Source organism: Aspergillus aculeatus (assembly GCF_001890905.1).
Source record: "Aspergillus aculeatus ATCC 16872 unplaced genomic scaffold ASPACscaffold_7, whole genome shotgun sequence".
Taxonomy (NCBI): Eukaryota; Fungi; Ascomycota; class Eurotiomycetes; order Eurotiales; family Aspergillaceae; genus Aspergillus; species Aspergillus aculeatus.
Genome location: NW_017962982.1, coordinates 68,071 through 80,336, shown reverse-complemented (window position 1 = coordinate 80,336; position 12,266 = coordinate 68,071). Strand labels below are relative to the sequence as shown.

Here is a 12,266-nt window from a genome sequence, read left to right as displayed (position 1 = left end):
AGAAAAGGACCCTGGCGAGGGTCATCTTGCACGTCGAATCGCCCCGTCCAGCCCCCGGCGCATTCTCCCTTCTAAGCCCAAATAACAATCCCATTGAACCTGGACCAACCCACACTGGAACACCGGAAAATGATCGACATATTCTAGCGACCCTTGCGGATAGACTACTACTCATAATCAGTACTTGTATGAGCCCACTCTGATCCGTCGGATCCCGTCTTATCTCCGAGGCAATATCCCGAGTCCGAGTCTCCGAGAGAGGAATGGTCGCTTCACCTATGCATGGTTAAAATGTCCTTGGAAGTCGACACGAGAGGAGGCAGCCAAGCGAGCTTAGATCAGCCCTCGGCTTACAATACAACAGATCACAATGACCGTCACGAGCCAAGAACCCCGACCGTTGCAGGTGTTGATCGTTGGGGCCGGGATTGCAGGCCTGACTGCAGCCATAGCACTGGGCAAACAAGGGCATCATGTTGTGGTGTGTATATCTTGATGACAATGTCGAGATCTCATAGGGTGTATGTGCTGAGCGTTTCAGATTGTGGAAAAATCCAAGTTCTCGCGCGAGGCTGGCGCTGCGATCCATGTGCCGCCCAACTGTACTGCCTTGCTCAATTGGTTGAACATCGACCCCAGAGACTTTGGAGGCACGCTCTTGCAACAGGTTTGGAACTTGCCATCCGATGCTTGCTTTATGCTGTGGCACAGCGGAATGAAGACTGAGTTGTTCGATTAGATTCATCGGTATGATCACCTAGGCAATCTGAAGTATAAGAAGGAGTTCGATGGCATTCGACACATGTGGCAAGCAGTGAGTTGGCCAGTATCGTCACTTGAGTATAAGGTGCTGAGTCTTCAGGAATGGTACCTCGTGCACCGAGTCGACCTACACAATTATCTCAAGCAGCGAGCCATGCAGACAGCCACTCTGCACATGGGCTGTAAGATTGTCGGCATTGACGTGGACAGTGAGCGCCCTTCGGTGACACTTGACAATGGAGCACGATTTGAGGGCGATTTGCTACTTGGGGCCGATGGTCTTCACGTACGTATTCCGAGTAAAGTTGAATCACGAAAGGAAGACACTTTAACCCGCGCGATAGTCCATCGTCCGCCACGAGATAGGACAACAGCCACCTGCTCCATTCCCGGCGGGCAAATCCTGCTTCCGTTGGCTGCTGTCCACCGATGACTTGCGCCAATTGACCGCGACCAAAGACATTGTCCAGGAGCCTGGCGTCTTTATCGAATGGGCAAGGGATGATCGACGCTTGGTCGCGTATCCCTGCTCTAACAACAAAGTGTTCAATCTCTGCGCGTTCCTCCCTACGGCCGAGGCGGGTGGGCTTGGCGAAGGTAAGCACCACACTCGATTCCAATCCAAAATTCTGACTGGGCAAGTAGGCTGGCAAGCGGTCGGAAGCAAAGATGCACTTGCGTCCGGGTTCTCCAGCTTTGGACCCGCGGTCAAGGAACTCGTCGATGGGGCCGACGATAACCTCAAAGTCTGGGAGCTCTTCGACATGAAGACCCTGCCGACTTGGGTGAGAGGTCGGTCAGCATTGCTGGGAGATGCTGCCCATCCCTTTCAACCTTGTGCGTGACAGAGACTCTCCCCAGACGAACAGCCACAGTAAGCTAACAATCAAGCAGATATGGGTCAGGGTGGCGCCATGGCCATCGAGGATGCAGTTTCCCTCGCGGTCTTGCTACCCGCCGGCACTCGCACGGAAGACATTCCGGCCCGTCTGGCATTGTATGAGGAAGCCCGTCGGTCCCGTGTCGATCTCGTCCTGGATTATACACGCATGAATGGCGTGGATGAAAATGACACCACGGCCCGGAGAATGTCAGGTAAGATCCAGGCCAGTCCAGGGTACGAGACATTTTGCTCACGACGTCATTAGCTGCGGAGATGGTCAAATTCATGGGAATCTGCTTTTCGCACAACGAAGTCAAGAGTTCCACAGCATTGCTCGAACTGTCTAAGCGGAAGTGAAATGGACCCATAGATGTGTCTAATGTGGTTGCTAGGATACAAGATATCCATTGTCTGATATGGTACTAGGTTGAATGCACCGACCTTTCCTGCCCTTACTATCGGGATTTGATCTGAAGTGAGCCTAGTAGTTGATAGATAGCAGAGAACACGAATTCCAGAGAGCAGGAGATGTATCTCGCGTGGCAACAACCTTGTGCATGTCCGCATGCCACGGAAAGTACTTCATTGCCGCCACTGAGTCGAGTTTGCAAAATAGACAGGGGCAGAGAGCCCCGAAGCAAAAAGACGACAGCAGTCGGATTTGAACCGACGCCTCCGAAGAGAATAGATTTCTAGTCTATCGCCTTAGACCACTCGGCCATACTGTCTTAGATGAGGTGTTTGGGGTAGAATTGGCATACTCAGACAAAAAGCCAAAAAGGAGTTGTGGGAGACCCACTTCTCGGTTGAGTTCCGCGGTGCTTGATGGAGAGTACTTCCTTGAGCTCAAATCTTTTGATCTGAATATGATTATAAAGATAAGTGCTTTTCAAGATCGGATCGATGTCGCTTCAAGGAAGCAAGTCTGATGTTTGAGCAGTGGTGAGAAACAGTAGTCAGTACTCCTTTGAATCCTTCCCAGCAGTCAGCAGCAAAGGAGCAGCCAAGGAGGTAACTAGTGCCTGCATGGGCTCTAACCGGTTTCAGCCTAGACTGAACCCTAGCTGAGCTTTGCTCGATGTGGTTAAGTTAGTTTGTCAAGCTGAGTAAGCATACGCTAGGCAGCTTGAGGGCTAGTGCTTTTTTGCGCAGAGAAGACGGCGCATCTCCTCAATGGTCTTGACCTGCACTATCAAGATTCTGAATCTTGCTAATTTGCTTTCTCCCTCTTTTTAGTGGCCTAGCTAGTTCTTGTTCCGATGGGATATTGTTTTGACTTGATCCAGAAAATTTTTATGCAATGCGGATCCTTTGTCCGATCCTAACCACGCGTGGAAACAAGCTTGGAAATATATGTATTCTGCAATCTGTGAAACCTCGGATAGGGTATACATATACACATATACACTAATCCACCCTTCGTTGGCTGACTCGCACCTCGGAGCTCCATACATAAACAACTTACACAAAACTACAAAAACCAATCCTGTCTAACATCATATAAAAACATTCTTCCAAGTTGGTTGTCGACAGCTGCTGCCGCAGTTGATTGCCGGAATGGAAAAGGGTTTCTCCAGCTTATCTTATCTGCTGTTTTCCTCTTTCGGGTTTCCACCTCCCTCATCTTACAACACAACACACAGCACACAACACACAACACAGCACAACACAATGTCCAAGCCGATGGACAACTTCCTCCAAGTCGTTCAAGATTGCGACAAGTGAGCGCTTTGTTGTCCTCTTACATCTATCACCACTTACTTACATCCATGCTAGCTTTCCCTACCCGGAAGACCCCGTCTACGATAACCGCACAAGCACGCTGTGGAAGTTCTACCTCCCCGACGATGACCGACCCCACGGACTCCTGACCGACGACATCGTCCACGCCATGCCCTGGACGCCTGACTTCGACATCATACCCGAGCCGGAGAAGCAAGTCCGCCTGCGCCGTCCCGCGGGGCCGGACTGGCAGGCCCAGTGCACCCGGGTCCTGGCGCACCAGATGAACCGCGCCCGCGAATTCGGGGTCTTCCCCGAGCTCGGTCGCACCCGCGGGGAGATGTTTCCCATCGTGGGGGCTCGGTTCCCGGTCGCCATCGATCGCAGCGAGTTCTCCATGTGGGGGATCATCGGGCAGGGGGTGCACATGACGGTCTACTCGCGTACGGTCACAGGGTACCAGTTCTGGATCCCGCAGCGCAATCCCAACAAGAAGACCTACCCGGGACTCCTGGATAACGCGGTCGCGGGCGGGATGGCTATCGGAGAGACGCCGTGGCAGTGTCTGGTCCGCGAGGCCGAGGAAGAAGCGGGCATGACGGCGGCCCGGGTGCAGTCGGACGCTCGCGCGGCGGGGACCGTGACCTGGCTGAATGTTAGTGATGTACGCGCCTCGGGACCGGTAGGACTCATCAATCCGGGGGTGCTCTTCGTGTATGATATGGAGATGGGGGAGGAGGAGGTTTTGCGACCGGTGGATCAGGATATCTGGCAGTTTCATCGCATGGGGGTGGAGTCGGTGAAACAGGCGCTGCTGGATGGGCGGTTTAAACCTAGCAGTGGTGCTGTCATGCTGGACTTTCTGATTCGTCATGGACTACTCACTGCTGAACAGGAGCCTGACTATGCGGAGATCGTGGCCAGGCTGCACCGCAAGCTGCCTTTGCCGTGTGGTCCATAGAGAAGGTACTACTGGAGAAACACAGGACCTCGTGACGTCCCCATCTGTCACTCTTGTCGATATCGATGTGATTTGTGTCCACGGTTCCAGTTTTACTGTCAACTTCCCTCTCGAGAGTGCGTCATGCCCGCCAACATCGAATCAGCGTCGGATGTATCCGGCTCCGCCAGTACAATGAAATTACCTCACGGGCGCCTTGTCAAGCATTTAAAACGCGTGGCCCGGCCTCCCTTCCTCCTGAGTCTTCCAGCGCATCCTGCAGTTCGCTACGTGTACGGAGGCTGAGTTGAGAAACTGCTGCCAAGTCAGTTGTGCATGACAGGTAACGGCTTGTCATCAATTGTACTTTCAGCACTTCTACGGATCGTCCACGCGGGAAGCTATATATTTGGCACAATTTCTGTACGGTGTCGCCGACACGGACCGAGGGGATCAGGTGAGGGAACTGTCGTTGAATGCGGTCGGCACCCATCTGATACACCGGTCCGAAGTCGAACTACACACAGACCACTTCAACCGCCTAGCTGTGGAGGCTGGCCTCGGAATTCCGCTGGAATAGGGCGACTCATTACTACGATGCACGGGTGCTGATACCGATCATCCTCACCAGGGCGCGGAACGTTCACGAAAGCCTCATTGGAGTTACAAGATGATCTCCCTTACCTCCAAGATCTGCTGCACGCGGCGGTGGACCCGCGGAACAAAAGTCCTTTCAAAGCCTTCCTGATCTCCGTAAACCCCGACTTGTCAATCATCTAGGTGATTATCCTTCGGCAGAGCTCTTTTGGGTGAAGGACGTCATGGACGTCTTGCGTCTTCCAGCGCTCGAGGACCTGACTATTGATGGCATCGGGGCTTCTATGGCCAATTACCTTTGTTGGACCGGGAGGGGTCGGTCTCCCAGACAAGAACTAAGCATCACGATAGGCATGTGCCAGAAACCACGGTGACAGGATCGGACATTGCAACTATTCTGCAGCAGCCGAGAAAGCTGAAGCAGTTGAATGTTCACTTCAGCCAGATTCGTATGCCACACGGGGATCTCGTCGACGGCCTCTGGGATGGTCTCCCCCAGCACCGGGACACGCTAGAAAGCCTGGGGATCGAGACGAGTTTCCCGGAGTGGACCGATTGGGATCTGTCTTGAGATCTGTGCAAAGAGCCGGTGGAGGACGTCCATCCTTGTGCCCCTCATGGGGAATTTCCCGCCCTCAGAGAGCTTACGGTTAGCGAGAACTGCCTCCACTGCGAACTTCGTTACTACGATCCTTGCTTGCATGAAGATGACCCCTCCTGGATAGTTCAAGAGTTTCCTCCCAAATCAGAAACCTTAAACATCATGGATTGTCAATATGCCGACCAAGAAGGACTGGGCTTTGATAGCGTGCTGGGGCAGTTCGTGGGTGAAGGGAAAGGATGCCTCAAACAGGTCGAGGGTACAAGCAGAAAATCTAGAAAACATATCTACTTCAGTCAAATTGAGTCGGCTTGTTTGAAGAAGGGGGTTCGATTCGAACACCGGACTTATTGAGCCAGTCGCTGTCCGGTGTTAATGGTCGGCAATCCCACTTCTGCCGCCGAAGCTCGACACCTACAGCTCACTACCGAAGCATGGGTTTGAGGCAGTTCCAATAAGTACGTCTAAATTAATGCGATCTGACATGCTCCCAGCGAAGGCCGTGCGACCGACGCAAAATCGGCGATTATAGTGAGATAAAGTACAAATGAGATGACCATGCGTCCAGCGTCACGTCATCAATGAATGGAGGCCCAAGGAGGCAACGATAAAGGTAGATAAGAACACACCTATGTATACGAATTGATTGAAAGGTATAAAACTAAAGCACTGAACGGCAGACACTCGCAGGTTCGAAGGACCGTTCCCGCGAGAGTCAACAGGAAAAGAAAGGATAAAAACGTCGAGTGGCATATGTCATTGCGTGAAGAAAGAGAAGAAACGAGACAGGCGAGTCTCAATGGAACTGTTTGTCTTCGAGCAGCGGTCAGCCCAGAACCAGCTTGATCACACTGTCCGACGAACAGCTGAGGGTGTCGACATCGTCGGGGTTCTGGTACGCCTCGGAGCAGTCGCTATCGCCGGCGGCGCACTTGGCCGACGGGCACGACTCGACGCTGGGGACGGCGGAGAAGCCGTATTCGGTGAACCACGAGTTCTTCTCCATGTTGATGCAGGACAGGTCCCACCAGACGGTCTCGCTCTCGGCGGTGTACTCGAACTGCAGCACCTTGCTCACTTCCGTGGTCGACGACAGCTTAATGGAGATACCGCCGCCGTCCGGGTTGGTGCGCCAGCTCTCGGTGAAGGTGCCGCCGGCGGGGACGAGGGTCTGCATCTCGCCCTGCGTGTTGGAGACGGACCAGGCGTAGATGGTGTGGTTCAGGTTGTTGACGATCTCGACACGGCCGCCTGTCGCGCTGCTGCTGCTGCTGCTGGTGGTCGAGGAGGCGACGGCGGAGGCGGAGGGAGTGGCCGAGACGTGGGTGGAGGCGAAGGTCGAGGTGTGATGCGCCGTGGTGGTGGGCTTGACGGTGGTGGTGGTGGTGTGCGAGCCGTGGGAACCAGCCACAAGGACTTCGGTCACCACCTGCGTCTCCGTCTCGACCTGCACCTCGGTGGCCGTCGGGGGCATGGCGATGGGAATGGCCGAGGCCATGGCCGCGAAGAGGGCGGCGGCGCGGATGTAGTTGGAGAACAACATGGTTGGATAAAGTAGAGACAGGACGTCAATATCGACTCAGACGATTTTTCAAATGACGTGAGTTGAGGAAAAAAAAAGGAAGGACGATCGGACGATACGATCGAATTGTGGCTGGTTAGCTGAGCTGAGGGGGTTTCAAGGAATGACTTCTGACTGATAGCAGCCAGAGAAAAAAGAGTGACAATCCCGAAGGAGAGAAGGGAATGAACAACGGCGAAAGTGTAGGGGGAGCAGAAGACTCGACGAAAGGAGAGAAAGAGAAGGAAGGAAAGAAGTAAAAGGAAGGAGCAGCAGAGCCAGCAGGACTTATAAAAGAAGTATGACAGGCTTCCAGTACACAGTGTAAGGCGCGCGGGCCCAATGTAGCGCCCCCCTCCCAGCGAGGAGAAGGAGGGGGGGGCAGCGAACATGTTTGGGACTTCAGGCCCCATCCATTGCATGGATTCTCCTATTGACTGGTCTCATCTGGTCTGGCCTCATTGCTTAACCAGATTGGCTCAAGTGGATGGCGTGGCCTGCCAGGCACCAAGTGGGCCCAACAGAAGTCTGTCGAACGTGGCACTGGTTGGTGAATCATCCTCTCCCCCCTGACACACCGACAGAAGTCATCCGTGCATTTGCAGGAATTCATCAACGAGAGAAAGAGTGGAGGAGGGGAGAGGGGGAGGATGAGATCAGATCGGAGGAGGTTTAATTTATTTCGATCGGGGTGGTTCCCCAGAGTCCATCGACAATCAGTCAGGGTTGTTCAACATGAACAGAGAGACCATTCTCTGGATCAAGTCATCCCAAGGATTTTCCAAGATTTTCAGCAGACGGAAGCTTGTCAGTTGCCGCGTAGTCTAATGGCTGAAGGCCTAGTGTGCGAGTGGGGAAAAGAGAAAAACCGAACAATAGGCTGCCATTGATAGCTGTCGACGCTGCTTGGCGCTTCGTCGGCCGCGCGGGAGAGAACCTTGAGCAGGAGCAGGACGGTGCCCTAACTTCTAGCTGTACTACGCATTTCAGCTGCGGTGCGAAATCGCGCAGGCAACTCACTCCCCTCCGCTTCCGATTGCACTGCCAACCCCAACCTCGGACAATAAGTTATTTGTAGTCTCGCTAGTTCACTTAGTGACAGGGGTAAGGAAGGGTGGTCAGCATCTTGAAACAACCCCAAAGTGATACCTCACATTGGTTATCAGCAGGGGGATCGGGGATTGACCGGATTGGGGGCCGTTTGGACTGGGCGTTGCTGCTGCTGTTGACCAAGGCATACCCGGTTTCTTCGGGTATTGAGCCCGACCAGTGGATCCGAAGTTTTACTCACAAACATTCACATGCCCTAAGAGTGGTACAGTGGGCTGAATCTCGCCACCACGAATCAGTTTCGGATCAGGTACAGTTACCTTTGCCGCCTCGAGCCATGGATGGAGGTTGGTGCCTGAGAAAAGTGGAGGTGAGTCGGCATTGGTCATCCGAGACTCTCGGCCCTTGGCTGGGGGCCTAATGCCTTGATGCCTTTATGCCTTGATGCCTCACTGCCTCGGGCATGGGTAGGTTGAGGTACGGAGAAAACAATGGTATTGAACAAGACTACAGCTAACTGATGACTCCTGCATACTAGAACAATGACAATATAACCCTTACCAACCCTCACATAAACAACTTCCAATTCAACAAAATCACCACTCCCCCCGCCAGGAATCCACAAACTTTCGAATCAGCCCGTTCTCCATTAACTCAACGCCTCCCCTCAACGACGGACTCGCCGCCTCCGTCTTCTCCATCTCAAAGCTCAACCCGGCTCGACCGGGGTTCTCATTATCGTACTTCTCCGTGAAGAAATCCAGCAGTTTGATGGTGGGATTCTTAGCCGGGTCCGGATCGGATTCGCGGAGCCGCTGCACCCATTCCCGCCTGGGCAGGATCTCGAACTCCAGTCCTGCTTGCTGCAGCGCGGGGAGCAGGTCCTCCGTCCAGCGGAAGGTCCTCGAGTTCTGCACGTGGTAGATGACCCTTGGGTCGTGGCGGGAGATTGATGCTAAGGTAGAAGAATCGGCGGTGGCGATGCCGCTGAGTTCGAGCACTGCATCGGCCACCACGTCGACAGGCAGCCACGACGGGGTCTCGTCGAGCGCCGGCAGAGCTTTGAGGGTGTGTGCGGTCTGCAGCATCAGCGGGATGGCTTCGGTGCGGTTCCACTTGCCCGTCACCGTGTCGCCGACGATCTGGCCCACGCGGAGGACCTTGGCGACCATCCCCGTCTTTTCGGCCGCCGCTTGGATGATGCGCTCCGCCACGAGCTTGGAGCGCGCGTACCCCATGTTCTGCGCGTGCGCCAGCTCTGGGATCGGGCCCTCGGCGATGGTCGCCGGCAGAGGCGTGCCGGCGGCGGCGGAGATCGACGAGCAGAAGTAGAATTCCGCTGGGGAGGTGCGCGTGCCGGAGAGGCACAGGTTGATCAGGTTGTGGACGCCGCGGATGTGTTGTTGCTCGAAGCTCTGCACGCCCAGGGTGAAGTTGACGGCCCACGCAGCGTGGATGACTTTGGTGAGCGACTGGCGCAGGTCGTCCACTACCGCGACTGGGAGGCCAAGATCCTCGCGGCCAAACTGCGATGGCAGGGCAATGATCTTGGACACATTAACCATCGGCAGCGATCGGGTGGACAGGCTCGTGAGCACGCGGTCGAGCGCATCGGAGGGGCTGCTCGCCCGCACAAGGCAGTAGATCCGCTTGACGGAGGGGTTATGCATGAGGCGCGAGAGGATGTATACGCCCAGTGAGCCGGTGGTGCCGGTGAGAAGCTGCGTGGGTTAGTACCTGACGGGGTTCTCAAAGTGGTCTAGAGAGGGACTGAAACTTACAACAGTCTCCTCGGCAGCAGGCCTGCTCACGAAAGTCGAGTACTTGTCGATCAGTCGGGCCATGACACTCAGCTCGTCCTCAGCGCTGCTCTCCTGCCCGGTCCGGATTGCGTCGAGATGGGCAGCCAGCTTGCGAATGTTGGCGCAGTCATAAATCACATTATAACCCAGCTGAGCGGACCCGATATCCACTTGATTTTGAATGACACCGCGTGCCTTGATGGCCTGAAGACTGTCTACCCCTGCTTCGTAGAAGTCCGTGTCCAGATCGATCTCCGTGAATCCCAACTCGTTCCGGAACAAGGACAGCAGGAACTGCTCCAGCTCCTGTACGTTGTCGAAGATGTGGCGATTTGCCGCGGCGGTCGAGCCGCCTTCCTGGAGCTTCCGGTACTTCTCCTCAATCTGATCATTGAATTCGAGGTAGCACCGGTTGCGGATCATGGTTCCCTTGTCGGTAGCAGGATACGAACAGCCGGGGTCCAAGATGATCACCATGTCGCGGGAGATCTGACTGAAGGCCTCTGCATTTGCGTTGGCTGCGGCAATGTCCGGCCAGATCTGGTCGAGGATCTCTTCCTTTGTCATTCCTTGACACTCGACGCTGGGCACGACAAGCAGGCCCGGGAGTGGACGTCCGACGCCGTACACAAGATTGTCCTGGACATGGCGGTTTTGACGGATGCGGTGCTCGATGGGCACGGGGAGCACCTTCTCGCCGTTGACGAGCGTGATGCGATCGTCCAGTCGACCCAAGTACTTCCACGCATTGTTGATGGACGGGTGTTTCAAGAATGTATCGCGAGTGTGGAAGGAGTTTGGTGGGTCGTCTGAGTTCGAGCTGACCTTAGCAGGTAGACCATTGAGCACGACACACTCGTACGAGCCATCCTCCAGCAGGTCCATCTTCACAAAAGGAGCCACCTTGGGCAGGGGTCGGACGTAATTCCATGCCTTGTCTTCCGGGGGTCGTTCGGAGGTCATGAGTTGACCGAGTTCGGTTCTGCACTCTCGATTAGAATTTCAGACATCAAGGTATCTTTGAAGGGGCTAACATACGCGCCGTAGTGACTGATCAGCCGCACTCCCTGCTCGACGAGAAGATCTCCCAGATCATCGGGACAGCTGCTCCCACCAAAGAGAACCTGCTGGCACAGCGCCAAGGCCGCAACACCGCCCTCGACTTCACTCAGCAGTTTGAGCACATACGGCACGGCATGGAAGCTTTCTGGGGTTGTCACCCGCATCGTCTCGAGGACATGATTGCCTGTTAAGGGCAAGTTGGAGTTGTAAATCGCAACTGGCTTGCGCTTGAACAGCGATCGGAAGAAGGTCGAAAGGCCGTGGTTGTGGTACAACGGCAGGGTTAGCAAGGCCCGGTATCCCTTGCTGGTGCTGTAGTTGGCAATGCACGCCCCGTGGGTCTGGAAGATTGGCTTGGGAAGGCCCGTAGACCCGGATGAATGGATGATGAACGCCCATTTCTGACTCAAGTGGCTGTTGTCGGTCAGCTGTAGAGACGAGCTGAGGGTGCTGGCTGAGTAGGCGGCATGGTCCGGGATCTTGTAACTAGCAAGGGATGTGGTAGACTCGAGCTTGTTTACAGCCTTTGTGGCTGACCCGGAGTAGAGCAGTTGAGCGCACTTGGTGGCTGCGAGGAGATTCACATAAGCTTCCGTGCTGAGTCGGGTCGAGAGCAGCAAGACGGCGTATCCCAATCGGGTCAGTGCGAACAGGGAGACAATGTAGTCGAGATTAGAGGCGCCGAGAATCGCGACAACACGGTTCTCCGTCGGGTGCGAGAACTGCGTAGCGACATTAGAATGGAAGAGGATATACTGGCGAAGGCATTGCCTCTTACCTTCTCAAGCCCAGCCTTCTTCAAGTGCTCGATTGCGCCGTTGGCGAAGCGATCCAGCTGGCGAGCAGAGTAGTATACGTAGTCGCTGACCCCATGAGAGCTTTCCGGGTACCCTACCAGTGGTAGGTCTGGCGCATCCTGGATCAGTTGCAACAGCACGTCGTTGATCGTCTGGGGAGAGATCTCTTTCTCGTGAGGCGGGGTGGGTGGGAGTTCACCCAGCTGTCGGGCCTCTGTCACGTTGTCCATATCGGATGAGGTGAGAAGCATGGTTACTCTGAGTGCAAAAGATGGGAGATAAGCCTTTATGGCTGAATTGCGGTTCCATGCATATAATGAATCGTTTTATTTATTACTCTGTGCTTGCTGGATTGCGGGGGAATACGTGAAAGAATCCCCCGGTTAGGGTGTGGGGTCGGAAAAGCGCATCCCCACTCGGATAAGCATCGCCTTAGCCGACCAAAGCAATCGCTCCAAGCCCGGAAAACTGTAGTATCCAGATAGGACG

At 54.7% G+C, this 12,266-nt stretch overlaps 4 protein-coding genes and 1 non-coding gene across 5 annotated transcripts; 2 read left to right on the top strand and 3 right to left on the bottom strand.

The window, feature by feature from the left end:
- Positions 1–370: 370 nt before the first annotated feature.
- On the top strand, positions 371–2,002 carry ASPACDRAFT_51918 (FAD-dependent oxidoreductase; the record flags this gene model as incomplete). The annotated part of the gene is made up of 8 exons (XM_020202545.1): positions 371–481; positions 542–667; positions 740–814; positions 863–1,048; positions 1,107–1,359; positions 1,408–1,599; positions 1,657–1,857; positions 1,911–2,002. 8 exons carry the CDS (start codon positions 371–373, stop codon positions 2,000–2,002), a joined length of 1,236 nt encoding a protein of 411 aa, XP_020056430.1.
- Positions 2,003–2,291: 289 nt separating this feature from the next.
- ASPACDRAFT_t139 lies at positions 2,292–2,373 on the bottom strand. Its single transcript has one exon. It is a non-coding gene; the product is annotated as a tRNA-Ser (tRNA).
- Positions 2,374–3,328: 955 nt separating this feature from the next.
- ASPACDRAFT_51917 (putative thiamine pyrophosphokinase) lies at positions 3,329–4,328 on the top strand (the record flags this gene model as incomplete). The annotated part of the gene is made up of 2 exons (XM_020202544.1): positions 3,329–3,366; positions 3,422–4,328. The coding sequence occupies 2 exons, from the start codon at positions 3,329–3,331 to the stop codon at positions 4,326–4,328; spliced, it is 945 nt and encodes a 314-aa protein (XP_020056429.1).
- A 2,003-nt stretch (positions 4,329–6,331) lies between these two features.
- On the bottom strand, positions 6,332–7,048 carry ASPACDRAFT_59955 (uncharacterized protein; the record flags this gene model as incomplete). The annotated part of the gene is made up of 1 exon (XM_020203507.1): positions 6,332–7,048. The coding sequence occupies one exon, from the start codon at positions 7,046–7,048 to the stop codon at positions 6,332–6,334; it is 717 nt and encodes a 238-aa protein (XP_020056428.1).
- A 1,664-nt stretch (positions 7,049–8,712) lies between these two features.
- ASPACDRAFT_28096 (uncharacterized protein) lies at positions 8,713–12,007 on the bottom strand (the record flags this gene model as incomplete). The annotated part of the gene is made up of 4 exons (XM_020199537.1): positions 8,713–9,837; positions 9,898–10,900; positions 10,957–11,702; positions 11,759–12,007. The coding sequence occupies 4 exons, from the start codon at positions 12,005–12,007 to the stop codon at positions 8,713–8,715; spliced, it is 3,123 nt and encodes a 1,040-aa protein (XP_020056427.1).
- Between the last annotated feature and the right edge of the window lie 259 nt (positions 12,008–12,266).